Here is a 15,789-nt window from a genome sequence, read left to right on the forward strand (position 1 = left end):
TTGGTGACTTTGCTGCCCATCCTGCGGGCAGAGCGGGGGTAGAGCACATCCCGGCGGGCCTCCAGTCGCTCGAGGGACCTCATCGTTGAAGAGGGAGGCTGCGGTCTTTTTACCTTTGCTGGTCATATCGCCCGGCAGCGGTGGTGAGCTGGTGGCGATGAGCACTTTGCTGGCGGCTGCCTTTTAAAAATGGCGGCCAGCGTGAGGATGGTGGGAGGGCGAATGAGACCCGGCCCACCAGTGAAACAGCGTGTTTCCCACGAATGAACAAATAATGAGGCGGGCTCAGGCTGATGTGGCGTTAAAACCCACCATTTTCGTCGGCGGGTAGGACTCAGTTTTACCCGCCCGCTACCGCACTTAGTGCCCTTTGTGTCTGAGTGTTTGAGAGATTTAATTGAATCAGAGGCAGCTGGTCTGGATGCTTTGATCGAAGAAGAGTGGTTAGGTTTGAAATGTTAATTAGATAAACATGGGGAAACCTTCAGCATTTATGCCTCAAGCTGCTGTCTTTAAAGGACTGAAGTTAAGAAAACTCACTTGGAAGTTAGCTTGTTCAGGGTATCGTGTTTCTTTGCCTGGATCTTTTAAAACGTGTGTCTTACTGTTGCCTTAACGAGTGTAACTGGGAGTTAGATTGATTAGGGGATCCAGAAATTATTGTAGTAGTAATTTGTAAATCTATGTATGTATTTAAAGTCATTTCTTCTATTAATAAATGTTTAATCTAGTTTTGTAAAAACCTATAAGACTTGGTGGTTTTATTACTGAATTCAGGACATGCATCTCAATTTATACAAATTGCAAAACGAGTTGTGGCAGATGTTTCAAGTTTCCCTTTGGGATTTGGACAACTCAGGATTTACCATCATCTGTGCCATTAACACCTTTGCCAGCCTCAGTGTTTCTTCTAAGTGGCCTCCAACATGGAGGAGTACTAACAGGGGTGGGGGAGGAGGGGGTGGTACATGGTAATCAGCAGGAGGTTTCCTTGCCCATGTTTGACCTGATGCCATGAGACTTCATGGGGACACAACACTCCAACTGGGGCCAGGCCATATCAGCGTTTAAATTAGTGCAATTTGATTTTTGTGCAGTATTCCTATTTATAAAGTCCAGGATTCCAAATGACTTATTAACTTGTCCAATCACCTTCGAAGATTTGCACAAAAATATAAACTGGCCCCACTTCCAATTCTGGGCACCGTACCATAAAAAGGGTATGAAAGCTTAGGAGGGCACAGAAGAGATTTACTAAAATAAAGTCCAGCTACATTCTTCCTTCCCCTTTAAAATTTTACTGTTTAGCTGCTATCAATTCTCATTCTTCCTACCAAATCCCATCACCCCTCACTTTCCTGCATTAGGTTTCATCGGCCACATGACCAGCCATTGCAGCAGCTCACATCCTCTGAAACCTATGACTATTTTCCTCACCAAGTTTCATATCATATGCAAACTTTAATATAGTGCACTGTGCCCAAGTCAGTAATGTATATCATGTGGCTAAGAATATTAGGAAACAAGTCAAATCTGGAAGATCGCAAATGAACAAGTGTTTCACAAATTAGTCAAAAGCTGAGCAGTATTTAAAGAGAGGGGGAAGAGAAAGTGCTTGGCAAGTGACAGGGTGCGGGGTTCCAAACTCAACTCAGGAAATTTCTCAAGTTCTTATGAGAAACTTCATGAGAAGCGCGGTGAAATATATACTGTTTAAGGTGGGTGGCACAGGTGAAGCTGGATAGCAGGCCAGCGATAGTTGGAGGCAAAGGAGAGATTGCAAAAGATGTCAAATGAAAGGTCAAAGGGGTGTTAATAATGGTGGTGGTGGTACTGGCTAAAGGTGCTAATGGTGACATTGCGAGTAGAAAGCAGAATGAGGTCGGACAGCATCCGTGGAGATAAGGACAGTTAACGTTTGCTGAGTCTTTCCAGCATTTTTTGTTTTTCACATTTCCAGCATCCGCAGTATTTTGCCTTTGTCAAGAAATTTCTCTCCTGTGCTGAAGTAGCTAAAGCACCAGGGCAGGGGTCTGACCACCAGACCAGACCACCCCCTCCTCACCTCTGGATAACGCATTCTACAGCCTGGTGGAAAATACCTCAGTAGAGTTGAGGCCACAATCAAATCAACCATGATCTTATCAAATAGTGCAACAGGCCCAAGGGACTGAATGGCTGACTCCTTATCCTAATTCTTGTGTTCAGACTAGCAGCAAAAACGAACAAGACTGACCTTTCATGCGGGTCATGACTGAACTATTAATTGCCTGTCATCAACAAGTCAAAAGTGTCAGTACTAAACAGTGCGTACTAAACTTCTCTTATTGGACAAGGTGAAGTGTGGTTGAGATAAGTAACATACCTTTCATGTACACAATAAGTTATCTGCAGCAGACATTCATCATCTTGAGTCCAACAAAAACAGTTTCAAAATTTAGACTCAGTTGTGCAATGGGAGTGCAGCCAACTGGATAGGAACTTCACTGAAGGCTGTTCCATCTGAGAAAGATTTTCACCCAGCTTCATCCAGGCCAAACAACACCCACAAGTCCAATTCTAAATATAGTTGTAAAGCTCTAAGAGCACAAGATGAAATAGGAGAAGGCCACTTGGCCCCTGCCTCCGACATTCTACAAAATCATAGCGGATCAGATTGTGGCTTTAACTCCACGTTTCTGCTTGACCGTAACCCTCAGCTCCCTTGTAGATTAACAATCTGAATATAGTCAAGGCCGAGTTAGACACTGACCCAGCCTCCATTGCTCTCTAGAGTAGAGAATTCCAAAGTTTAACAACCCTGATTAGAAAGTTCTGCTTAAATGTCTCCCACCTTAAATGGGAGCACCCTTATTTTAAAACTGTGCGCCCTATGGCTACAGGTCAATCTCACAACACTTACATCAAATACCCCATGTTCCCTCAGCTTCCCCAAGTACTATAATTGAACTCCAAACTAATATTCTCACATCAGCACAAAAGAAATAACAGCCAAGCGGGTATAATGAGCAATTTTTAATTAGTTTGCAAGTCTGTACAAGAGAAAGAGTTTATTTTTTAGACTCTTCTTCCTTGGAGAGAGTCTTAATGATCTCTTCCTTCTTGGCCTGCAGACGTTCTTCACGTCGCTTACGAGCTTCCTTGGTCCGGGTTCTGCGAGCTTCAGCTTGGTCACTGCAACACAATCAGCTCTGGGTCAGCAGTCAGCCTTTCAGTTCCTCTTAACAACTTTATACCATATTAGGCCTTCTAACTTTTGAACAAATAAAAAACTAATAGTTTGTTTATATTCACAGGATGTGGGCATCACTGGTAAGACCAGCTCTTATTGCCCCCACTCCTTCCTCTACAATTGCCCTTGAAGGTGGCGGAGTCATCCTCCTGAACACAACGGAGTGGCTCACTAGGCCATTTCAGGGAGCAGTTCAGAATCTTACCGTGGGCCCGGACTCACAATCGGCCAGGCCGGGTGAGGATGGCAGAACTCTAAAGGGGCAGGAGTCAGCCCGATAGGATTTTACGACAATCCAGTAGTTTTACGGTCACCATCAAGAATATTAATTTTTTTTCCAGATCGCTCAACCAGGCCTCTGGATTACCGGTCCGCTAACATAACCAGGTTTGGCACACTTAAGAATTTGTTTAGAATACGGTCAGATCAATCCACGAGGTGTGAAAAGAATTCATTGTTGAGTCATCTTCTGAAAGATTTGAGAGACTCTCAATTTCAGAATACTGCATTCGTGCTCAAAAGTCTCCAGCTAGACTATAGGTGGTTAGCTGTATGAATTTCATCAAGAGTATAACAATTATGCATCCCAAGTTGAACTCTGCGCCACACAATTCCGAAAAGCCTCTTGCAGTCTCTGTAAAGTACTTACGCCAGCAGCTTCTTGCGCGCCTTGTCTGCCTTCAGTTTGTGGATGTGCTCCATTAAGATACGTTTATTCTTGAACACGTTACCCTTCACCTTCAGGTACAGGCTATGGTACCTGACAGGGGTGAAATATATCAAAATTTAGTTCACACATCTCTTCACACCATTGCCAGCTAGTGGCGCCCTAATCAAAATATGCTGAAGGACAGAGTAATTCAGGCTCCATTTCACAAATGAGAAAGCCCCATTATCTACAAGGTTACTGCACTGTAATTCTGGAAAAAAAATTAGGTAAGCACAAGTACGACAAACTGGTTAAATATTTTAGAACTGACAAGTAAACTTGCATTTCTGAAGCCCAAATTTCACACCATCAGACCCAACGCTGCCAGATTAATCAAAGGCCTTATCTTAAATTTCTGATATTCAAGATATTTCAATAATAGAATAACTAGCATGGAAGCTGTGCAGTAAAGAAATCTACAAATATAAGCCATAGACTACTGGCAAACCCAGCGCATTTCTAAGCATTGATCTGTGCAAATACATTAACTTCCTCCAAATAAAAGGTGTGGCTATGGGTACCCGCATGGGCCCCAGCTATGCCTGTCTCTTTATGGGGTATGTGGAACATTCCTTGTTCCAGTCCTACTCAGGCCCCCTCCCACAACTGTTTCTCCGGTAGGGTGCCGCTTCATGCTCTCGTTGGGACCTGGAAAAATTTATTAACTTTGCTTCCAATTTCCACCTCTCCATCATTTTCACATGGTCCATCTCTGACACTTCCCTTCCTTGACCTCTCTGTCTCAATTTCTGGTAATAGACTGTCCACCAATATCCATTACAAGCCTACAAACTCTCTCAGCTACCTCGACTACAGCTCCTCACACCCAGCTTCCTGTAAGGACTCTATCCCATTCTCTCAGTTCCTTCGCCTTCATCGCATCTGTTCCGATGATGCCACTTTCAAAAACAGTTCATCTGACACGTTCTCCTTCTTCCTTAACTGAGGTTTTCCACCCACAGTGGTTGATAGGGCCCTCAACCGTGTCCGGCCCATCTCCCTCGCATCCACCCTCACACCTTCCTCTCCCTCCCAGAACCATGACAGGGTCCCCCTTGTCCTCACTTATCACCCCACCAGCCTCCGCATTCAAAGGATCATCCTCCACCATTTCCACCAACTCCAGCATGATGCCACCACCAAACACATCTTCCCTTCACACACACACACACACAAACACAAACACACACAAACACACACAAACACACACAAACACACACAAACACACACAAACACACACAAACACACACAAACACACACAAACACACACAAACACACACACACCACACCACCCCCACCCCGGGTCAGCATTCCATAGGGACCGTTCGCTCTGGGACACCCTGGTTCACTCCTCCATCACCCCCTACACCTCAACCTCCTCCCATGGCACCTTCCCATGCAACCAAAGAAGGTGCAATACTTGCCCCTTTACTTCCCCCTCTCCTCACTGTCCAAGGGCCCAAATACTCCTTTCAAGTGAAGCAGCATTTTACTTGCACTTCCCTCAATTTAGTCTACTGCATTCACTGCTCCCAACGCGGTCTCCTCTACATTGGAGAGACCAAACGCAGACTGGGTGACCGCTTTGCAGAACACCTTCGGTCTGTCCACAAGCACGACCTAGACCTCCCTGTCGCTTGCCATTTCAACACATCACCCTGCTGTCATGCCCACATGTCCATCCTTGGCCTGCTGCAATTTTCAGTGAAGCTCAACGCAAACTAGAGGAACAGCACCTCATCTTCTAATTAGGCACTTTACAGCCTTCCGGACTGAATATTGAGTTCAACAACTTTAGATCATGAACTCTCTCCTCCATCCTCACCCCTTTTTGATCCCTTTTTTTCTAATAATAATTATTATTTTTTTATATATTTTTCTTTTCCCACCTATTTCTATTATTATTTTTAAAATTTATTTCCATACATTGTTTTATCTCCACCTTTTAGCCTATTTTGATCCCTTCCCCCCACCCCTCCCCCACTAGGGCTATCTGTACCTTGCTCGTCCTGCTTTCTACCCTTAATGTCACCATTAGCACATTCCTTAGCTAATATCACCACCGTCAACACCCCATTGTCCTTTTGTCTATGACGTCTTTGGCAATCTCTCCTTTGCCTCCACCTATCACTGGCCCTCCATCCAGCTCTACCTGTCCCACCCCTCCTTAAACAGCTTATATTTCACCACATTTCTATTCCTCTTCAGTTCTGATGAAGTCATACTCGAAACATTAACTCTGTCTTCCTCTCCACAGATGCTGTCAGACCTGCTGAGTTTTTCCAGCAATTTTTGTTTTTGTTTCAGATTTCCAGCATCCGCAGTATTTTGCTTTTACCTTTACACTAACTTCCATGTCCACTTGGCTGCATCTCAGATCCAGCAGTCATTTGAGGCCTGGACACAGTTACATGGACAAACTGTGGGCCAATTTCTTAATATCTTCTTTGCTTTTGTGCAAGATAGAAACCAGAGGCAAACCAATTTGGAAACACACGAGCAAGCATAAAAAGGAGTTGAATGACTAGGTTGGCAAATTTTGTGGGGAAAAAAAACAATTTAGCACATGACTAATAAATTCATGTTAAACCATCATAAGGCTGTACAGAGCAAAACTATCATGGAGAATAAAAGGGACTTTATATTCAAGACAAGGGCAATTCTATGGTATCCTGTAGATCACAGGTAAAATTGTATGGGGTAGTTCGATTAGAACTTCCTTCCCAGAAAGGTTCCAGTGGATTCAGTCTGCTGATGTCAGAAAGTGAAACAATGCATTACAGTTGGTGCGCACACCTCTGGACCAGGCAGCATTTAAAGCAAGACTAACCAGCAACTGAAACACACACATGGGTACAACCAGATCATAAATAACTATGTAGGCAGGGCAGAAGTCTCAGGCTCTGCTAGTGATAATCATCAAGGAACCTTACATGTGGCGATCGATCTTCTTGGACTCCCTGTATCTGCGAAGCAAGCGCCTCAGGATTCTCATTCTCCTCATCCAGGCCAGCTTCTCCGGCATGCGGGCATTAGCTGTACCCTTTCGCTTACCTAATCAGGGACACAAAAGGGACATTCTAAACAGCGAGAAAGATGCAAATGGAGGGAAAAGCACTAAAAGGCTTATATCTCGTATAAATGAGGAAATAGGGAAGACATAAGCATTTGAGTCTGCAAAGGAGGTATTCACGATGATTACTTTAGAGATATCCACAAAATGTTTCAGGGTGTAGAAAAGGTGAAGCTGGAATTCATTTGCATTTGGTGCTTCACAGCATTATAATGACTAACTTGCAAATTTCTAACCATTGCCTTTGCAAATCCATGATGCACTTACAAAGGAAAATGGGCCTTGCCACAACAACACTTGCCACAACAACAGCAAAGGGCATTAGGGACTCATTTCACAACAGCTCTGCATTAAAAAAAAGCCCATGTCTGCAAACTAAAGTTTTGTTAATGATCACCCCCTTGTGGCAACTAGTTAAATTTCACCAACTTAAAGCAGCTTTGCTGAACTCACTTACACATGACAAGGCTGAAGGAATTATCCTAATCCAGGACACCAGGGAAAACTCCCTGCTCTTCTTTGAAATTGCACCGTGGGATCTTTTACCTCCACCCGAGAGGGTAAGCTTTTAGCTTTTTGTTTTTATATAGGGTAAGACAGGGACTGGGTTTAACATCTCATCTAAAAGATGAGGCCTCAGGCAATGCAGCACAGCCTCAATACTGCACTAGAGCATCAGCCTTGAATTTTATGCTCAAATGGGACTCAAACCCACAGTCTCCTGACTCAAGAGCTGAGGGTGCTCCCCGCTGAGTCACAGCTGGCACCAGAGAGTAGACTCGTTCCTATTGTCTTACGACAGCAGATTGGTATGACATTGCGGTCCTAGCTTTCTAGTGGAAGTCACAGGTCAATAAGAAAAGGCTGGGGAAGGGTTAAATTCATTGCTAAAAACTAGTCACTGGCTAACATTGGTAAACTTGTGTGGCTCTGAAAAATTAAGCGTTTTTAATTTCAAAGCATTAACACTTTATAGTTATTCCAATTCAGTCCCTGGATACTAAACAGATGACATGCGAGATGAGCTTAAGTCATTTTTATTCCTGACAGTGAAGACAAAAGCGTTATTTACCAATGCCCATGTGCCGGCCCTTCCTGCGCGCAAGGGTGTTCTTCCTGCATCGAGCACGCGAGTGTACCGTCACAGGCTTGCGGATAATCAAACCATCTTTAACTAATTTTCTGATCTGTTGACCTGCAGAGGGCAAAGAAAGTTTGTTAAGAGACATAGTAACCCCCCATGCTCCAAAGTACCTCATAAGTAACATTGAAGACAACAGAAGTCACGCACCCAGATTACACATTAATTTGGTTCAATAACTGCGTAAATCTGAACGTCCTAATTAATATCGCACATCACAATCAAGATAGAGCTGCAGTTGTAACATCACAATGGTAAAGAGTCGTTTGATATAACTAAAAGACTTAGGAGTGTACATGATTAAACCTCCAAATCAACTTAATTATACAATTAAAAAAAAGCACCTTATTTAAGAGGGAAAGGCTGATAAAAACATGGGAGATCCTTAAATCATTTGAGCAGTAAAGGAGCTTGCATTTAGATCATGTTTTTCATATACTCAGGAATGGCCACTTCACAACCAAATTATTTTTTGAAATGGAGTCATTATTCTAATGCCAACAAGAACGGCCTATTTGCATACAAAAAGGCCCCATAAATAGTAATGAAACAGAGAGCCAGATACTTGCTTTTAATAGCACTGGATGAGGGATAAATGTTGAGGACACCAGAACTCCCCTGCTCTTTTGAATTAAGCTATGGGATCTGCGTCATCCACTTCAGGGAGCAGACAAGGTATAGATCTCGTCAGATAGACAATACAGCATTCACTCAGCGAGATAGAAACCAGGCTGCAGAGGCAATAACATGGGGAGTCACCCAGAGCTCCCACGCCTGACACAGCTAATATCCTTATTCTTTCATGGGATGTGGGCATCATTGGCAAGGCAAGCATTTGTTGCCCATTCCTAATTGCCCACGAAATGTGAGACTTGCTCGGCCATTTCAGAGGGTAGTTAAGAGTCAACCACATTCCTGTGGGTCTGGAGTCACATGTAGGCCAGACCAGGTAAGGACGGCAGATTTCCTTCCCTAAAGGGCATTAGTGAACCAGATGGATTTTTACAACAATCCATGATAGTTTCATGGCCATCATTACTAAGACTAGCTACATATTCTAGGTTTTATTAATTGAGTTTAAATTCCACCAGCTGCCATGGTAGGGTTTGAACCCATGTCCCCAGGGTATTAGGCTTCTGGATTACTAGCTGTGACATTACCACTCCATCACCATCTTCCCTAGTGAGATGGGCCACTGCTGACAAAAGCAAGGACACTGAGGAAACAGCTATAGGTAAACACTTCCATCTTAGTTACAATTTACTTACGGGAATTGGCATTGGCAATCTCATTTGTTTCATTGGGATCCAGCCATACCTTCTTCTTGCCACAGCGCAAAACGCTGGAGGCCAGTCTCTTTTGAAGCCTGAGCATACTATATATTAAAAAAAAACAAACGTTTGCTTAGATTTCTAAATACTTCATATTGATGAACATTGTTTGTAGGCACCTGGTAACAGGTTAGACAGTTGCAGGCTGAGCTAAATCAAATAGATCAAACCTGCCCAAAGGCCACCTGAATTTTGAACTAAATGACGGCCGCTTAACCACCGGTTTAATCATCCTCACTACTGAAATGTAAGAACCAATTCATCCACATCGATCTATGGGACTCCATTTGTAGGTGGCAGGATAAGCTTATACGGTCGTTTAAAGCATATTCAATCCTTGGCTTTATAAAGAGCACGATGCACAAAAGAAACCAGGTGAGAGAACAGTAGAACCGAAGGCAGAGTTGGTGAAAACAGTTAGAGTCAGAGCTGAATGCAAAAAGTCAGAGAAAGAAATTGAAGGCTAGTATTCTATTAAGTGTCTTATTACATTGCTTGTTTCAATAGCATCCATTGTGGCTTAGATTAATAGATGTCAATCCCTTTAACTTTTTTAGCATCTTAGAATTTTACAGGTTAGTGCCTCGATGTCATAAATTTTTAGAGCTCAGTGTCAAGTGTTTTTGATGGTCAAGATCGCAACGATTTTAAGGTCAGTGACTGATTACCAAGGCAGGCCAGCTGGGACACCCCCTCCAAAACTGCATACACATCCTGTACTATATGGGAGCTCCCAAGATTATAATCACTTGTGCAGGCAACTGCCACCTGTCACTTCAGCTCAGCCACCCTGTTTCAGAGTTCGAGAAGCAACTGTAGTCCCTGTGATGCATCTGAAAGTCAGGTTCCCCAAATACACATTCCTGGATGTGGTCACCCCACAGCCTCAAGTGGTGAGGGAATGAGTGACCATCAGACAGGGTAGAAGACAGACAAAGGTAGTGCAGAGACCCTCACAAGCTAGTGACACTCGCTGACCAGTTTTCAGTTTTGAATACCAGAGAGCGTGAGGACTCTTTGGGAGATTGAAGCAAAAATCAATACCCGACACCATAGCAGATTTGAGGGCACATGGTAAAAAGAGGCAGAAATGCAGTAATCACAGGGGATTTGATAGTTAGCGGCTTGGACGAGCACTTCTGTAATTGCAAACATGGCGCCTGGATGTTATGCTGCCTCCCTGCTATCACAATAAAAGATATCACCAAGTGAGTGCAGGATATTCTGAGAGAATTCAGCTTCATATTGAAACCAATAAAAAGTGTTGAGACCCTTCAGGCAACAAGAGAAACATTAAAAAACGTGACCCCAAAGGTCATAATCTCAGGACTACACTTAGTGCCACATGCTAGTGAGCATAGAAACAGGATGATAGCACACGTAAACGTGTAGCAGAAAAATTAGCGCAGGAGGGAGCATTTCAGATTCTGGGGCATTGGAATGGGTTCAGGCAGTAAGCTGCCTGCATAAGGCAGACAGGTTGATGAACAAACCAAGACCAAATTACCATGGAAAGGCAAAATATCTCAAAAATGAGAACAACAGGTTAAGTTAAGCAAGTCGTTTCATGCTGCTGCTAGGCAGTGACTATGGGAGCGGTATTTTCCCCTAACAAGGTGCTGTGAAGTCCAAAAAGATGCTCTGCTTAACACAATTAAGCAACACAGTTTCAGTGCTGGTGTGATGCCAGGTACATAGGCTGTACATGCCAGCGATTGGCTGTTAGGATCAAACATCGTGTTCCTTCAGTTGTTTGTAATAGGAAGAGTACGTGATTACCAGGCTGATTCCTGGGATGGCAGGACTAACATATGAGGAGAGATTGAGTCAGTTAGGATTATATTCGCTGGAGTTCAGAAGAATGAGGGGGATCTCATAGAAGCCTATAAAATTCTAACAGGACTAGACAGGGTAGATGCAGGAAGGATGTTCCCGATGGTGGGGGAGCCCAGAACCAGGGGTCACAGTCTGAGGACACGGGGTAGACCATTTAGAACTGAGATGAGGAGAAATTTCTTCACCCAGAGAGTGGTGAGCCTGTGGAATTCACGACCACAAAAGTAACTGAAGCCAAAACATCGTATGTTTTCAAGGAGTTAGATATAGCTCTTGGGGCGAAAAGGATCAAATGATATGGGGAGAAAGCGGGAGCAGGCTATTGAGTTGGATAATCAGCCATGATCAATGAATGGCGGGGCAGGCTCGAAGGGCCGAAAGGCCTACTCCTGCACCTATTTTCTATGCCGTACTCAACCAGTCACCGTTTGCAAAATCCAAAACATTTACGGTTAGATGCGATTCCATAATTGCACAGCACTTGCTGAACAGAGCGCGCTCACTGCTAACAGCCAAGTTAAGATAATCAATCAAGCTCATAACGTGGTTCATTTACACTTGCTAGAAGCAACCTACAGTCATATGCACGGACCCATTCTCTGCAAAAGGGATATCTTCAAGTCTTGCACCTTTTACGAATTACCTGGGAGCTTGGGGAGCCTACAGTTCCCTGTTGTTTTCTCCATGGCAAAGCTTTGGCCAATCAGTCAACTTGCCAGCCAATCAGCACCCTTTCTCCTGTAGTATAAATTATGATTGTTTGGAATTTGGCATTCTTGCATTTGCCCTGATGAGTGCAAGATGTAAAACTTCAGCCACATCTCGCTTTCCATGAAGAATCACTGCACGTTAATCACTCTAATATAGGTTACATTGAGAAACACAGCACTAACATGAGGGAGGAATTTCTGATGTGCGCACAAGAGAAGTTTCACGATCACTGTCTCCAGTCAAACAAGGAAGGAAGCGGTGTTGGACTTACTTCTGGGGAATGAAGAGGGGTAAGTGGAGTGCTTTGTTACCAGATCATTCAATTGACGATGATCACAGCATTACGCAGTTTAAAGCATTTATGGAATGAGGCCAGGAGAATCAACGGTAAATATGCACAACCGGGGATGAGTACGAAAACAAGTAATGCCTGACCATGATAAATCATTTCTTCATTTATTAGGCCTCAGCTGGGGCAGTGTGGCCAATTCTGGGCACATCATAGGAAGACTGGCAAGACCCCACAAAAAAGAGTGCACAGCAGGTTTAGCAGAATGACACCAAGAATGCAGGACTTCAGTTATGTAAGGGCTGATGGCAGCTGGAATTTTTGTTAGAGCAGAGGGGAGGTTTAATAGAGGTGCTGAAAAAAATCACGAAGGATTTGGAGACTAAATAAGGAGAAAGCAGTTGCAGTGACAGAAGGGTCAGTAAGCAGAGGGCACAGACTTAAGGCAATAGAAACAGAAAATGCTGGGAAAACTCAGCAGCATCTGCGGAGAGAAGAAACAAGAGTTAACGTCTCGAGTCTGTACGACCCTCCTTCAGAGCACGGATTTAAGGTACTGGCTCTTAGCAAAAGGTCACTGCCCTGAAATGTTCACTGTTTCTCTCCACAGGTGCTGAATATTTTCAGCATTTTACTGTCTTTTATTTCAGGTTTTCCAGTATTTCAGTCTCTAGTGTTTTGCTTTCGTCTAAAAGGAATTTGTCACTTTGAATTGACAAAGAAACCAGGCTGAGAGGGGGTAGGGGGAGGGGGGGGATAGGGGGAGGGGGGGGTGAGGGGGTAGGGGAGGGGATGAGGGGGTAGGGGAGGGGGTAGGGGAGGGGATGAGGGGGTAGGGGAGGGGAAGGGGGTAGGGGAGGGGGTGAGGGGGGGAGGGGTAGGGGGAGGGGAGGGTGGGGGTAGGGGGAGGGGGTAGGGGGAGGGTGGGGGTAGGGGGAGGGTGGGGGTAGGGGGAGGGTGGGGGTAGGGGTAGGGGAGGGGGAGGGGGTAGGGGAGGGGGTAGGGGAGGGGAGGGGGTGAGGGGGGAGGGGTAGGGGGAGGGGGTAGGGGGAGGGGAGGGTGGGGGTAGGGGGAGGGTGGGGGTAGGGGGAGGGTGGGGGTAGGGGGAGGGTGGGGGTAGGGGGAGGGTGGGGGTAGGGGGAGGGTGGGGGTAGGGGGAGGGTGGGGGTAGGGGGAGGGTGGGGGTAGGGGGGAGGGGGAGGGGGTAGGGGAGGGGAGGGGGTGAGGGGGGGAGGGGTAGGGGGAGGGGGTAGGGGGAGGGTGGGGGTAGGGGAGGGGAGGGTGGGGGTAATAAGTGTAAAGTTTATTTTAATGAACACAAGGAGGTTGTGATGATCTGGGAGGCGCTGGAAGCAAATTCCACAGTAAATTTCAAAAGGGGAATTGAACAGCAGGAGGAGGAACAACATGTGCAACAGGCGCAATGAGCTAGCACAGGCACGACGGGCCGAACGGCCTCTTGCCGCCTCATTCCAGGAATGTAAAACCCTATAAAAAAAACCCTCTGGAAGCGGGAGCTGGACGGATAGTGTCTGAGGCCCAGCCCGGGGCCCACACTGGAGCCCGAGGCCGAGGCTGCGGCTGTGACTAGGCCTCAGGCCCGGCCTCTTCCTCCTCCCGCCCCCCGCGCGCTGAGAGATAATCGTGACCTTCCGAGTATTCACCCGCCTTCGGCAGGCGCTGGGTGCCGGCTGCTCGCTCCCGGTCGATCCCCGATCCTCGATCCCCCCCCCCGATTCCCCCTCCCTGGGTCGCCCCGCGCTCACCTCATGGCTGCTTCTAGCTGGAAAAGATCGAGCATGCGCAGAACCCGGGGCTCATAGCCCGTCCGGGAGAAACCAACAGTCCCAGAGAGAGGGGGGGAGAGAGAGAGACACCTCTCACTCACCTCAACCACAGGAGTGTAGCAGACCCTCAACAAATAAAAGCCTGCCACCAACAATACAACTAATTTACAAACCATTAACACGATTATTTCAATCCCCCTAGAACGGCTAACTACTTTAATTCACAGGATATATTTTCTCTACACCCCATGGATGGATATGGTACATTCCAAGCACCTTCTGCGTTCTACGTCATGACGTTACGCACGCAGGAAGGACGTTGGTTACATTTCATCCACATGACAGCTGTTTCCCTCTTCCTCATTCTCTCACATGCTGCCTCAATGGTTGCAGCACTTTATTTCTGCATTTCAATTATTTTGTTCCAAGTGGTTCCAATATTTTCTGTTTCTTTCTCAGTAACTTTGCCCAAGCTACAATTTTAATTTTTGGCTTGTTTGGTGTTGGTCTGCAGCTAATCCCCATAATTAGCCAACCAGAAATAACAAGAGGAAGCAGATGCATTTCTGCAGAAAGAGCTAAATACTGCAGATGCTGGAAATCTGAAACAAAAGCAGAAAATGCAGGAAATATTCAGCAGGTTAGGCAGCATCTGTGGAGAGGGAAAGAGAGTTAACCTTTCAGGCCAATTACCTTTATTTATGTCACACCTGTCACAACCACAAGATGTCGCAAACTGCTTCCCAGCTCATGAAGCACTTTTTGAAGTATAGTTATTGTTATGAAGTAGGAAACGTAACAGCCAATTTGTGCACAGCAAGCCCCACCTCCCAAAAGCAGCAATGAAAATGACCAGAGAATCCGGTATTTTGTGATGTTGGTCAAGGGATAAATATTGGCAAGGGAGCATGGATTACTCCCTTGTGCTTCTTCAAAAGAGTGCCACGGGATCCTTTATATCCATCTTAAGAGAGCTGATGGGGCCTTCTGAAATTATCTCCAACAGTGCAGCACTCCCTCGGTGCTACACTGGAATGTCAGCCTGGATTTTTGTGCATTAGTCTCTGGAGTGGGACCTGAACCCACAACCATCTGACTCCGAGGCAAGAGTACTACTAACTCAGTTATAGCTGACATCACCAAAATGGCAATATGCTGAGAGTTACAACCATATCAAGAAAAAGGTGACTCAGGGGAAGATATTTCCAGAGGGTAAGAGGTTGTCCCGGTGTCATCAAACAAAATCATTCCCTTTTAAAGGGGCAAAACTAATAGAAATCTAAATCATAAAATAACCTAACAAATAAATAGTAAGGTAAATACTGCAGATACAGTAAATCTGAAACATCAATATTGCAAAGAACATTTCATTTTATCTCTGTTGGACTGTGGATTAAAATTACAATGGCTGCAGTTGAAATACATGTCTACTGGAACAGTGTGAGGGATATATAAAATGTTGCTGTCCCGGAACAGAGAAAGCCAGGATGGTGCTGAGGAGACAGGGTGGTGCTGAGGAGGAGTCCGGTCTAATGGGAAACTGCCTGGCAACAATGTTTTAATTGGCTCCTGACCAAGGTTTTTTATGAGAGCAGTGCAGCAGAATAGCTCCTAGCCTGAAAAAAAAAGACCTAAAACCTCTTGCTCCTGTGTGTGTAAGATTCCATTAATTCGACAATA

General features: G+C 45.2%; 1 protein-coding gene across 3 annotated transcripts; it reads right to left on the minus strand.

Annotated features, from left to right (window-relative positions):
* Positions 1 to 3,002: 3,002 nt before the first annotated feature.
* Positions 3,003 to 14,138, minus strand: LOC144667839 (large ribosomal subunit protein eL19). 3 transcript variants are annotated; one of them, XM_078529356.1, is made up of 6 exons: positions 14,089 to 14,138; positions 9,424 to 9,530; positions 8,087 to 8,209; positions 6,875 to 6,995; positions 3,882 to 3,992; positions 3,003 to 3,174 (listed from the first exon to the last, which is right to left on the minus strand). In XM_078529356.1, the coding sequence occupies exons 1-6, from the start codon at positions 14,121 to 14,123 to the stop codon at positions 3,051 to 3,053; spliced, it is 621 nt and encodes a 206-aa protein (XP_078385482.1). In that variant the 5' UTR covers positions 14,124 to 14,138; the 3' UTR covers positions 3,003 to 3,050. The 3 variants fall into 3 exon arrangements, with proteins under 3 accessions (XP_078385482.1, XP_078385483.1, XP_078385484.1); XM_078529357.1 differs by having other exon boundaries at positions 13,972 to 14,097; XM_078529358.1 differs by lacking the exon at positions 14,089 to 14,138 and adding an exon at positions 11,966 to 12,469.
* Positions 14,139 to 15,789: the final 1,651 nt, after the last annotated feature.

This window comes from Cetorhinus maximus, chromosome 25 (genome assembly GCF_964194155.1).
Source record: "Cetorhinus maximus chromosome 25, sCetMax3.hap1.1, whole genome shotgun sequence".
NCBI lineage: Eukaryota > Metazoa > Chordata > Chondrichthyes > Lamniformes > Cetorhinidae > Cetorhinus > Cetorhinus maximus.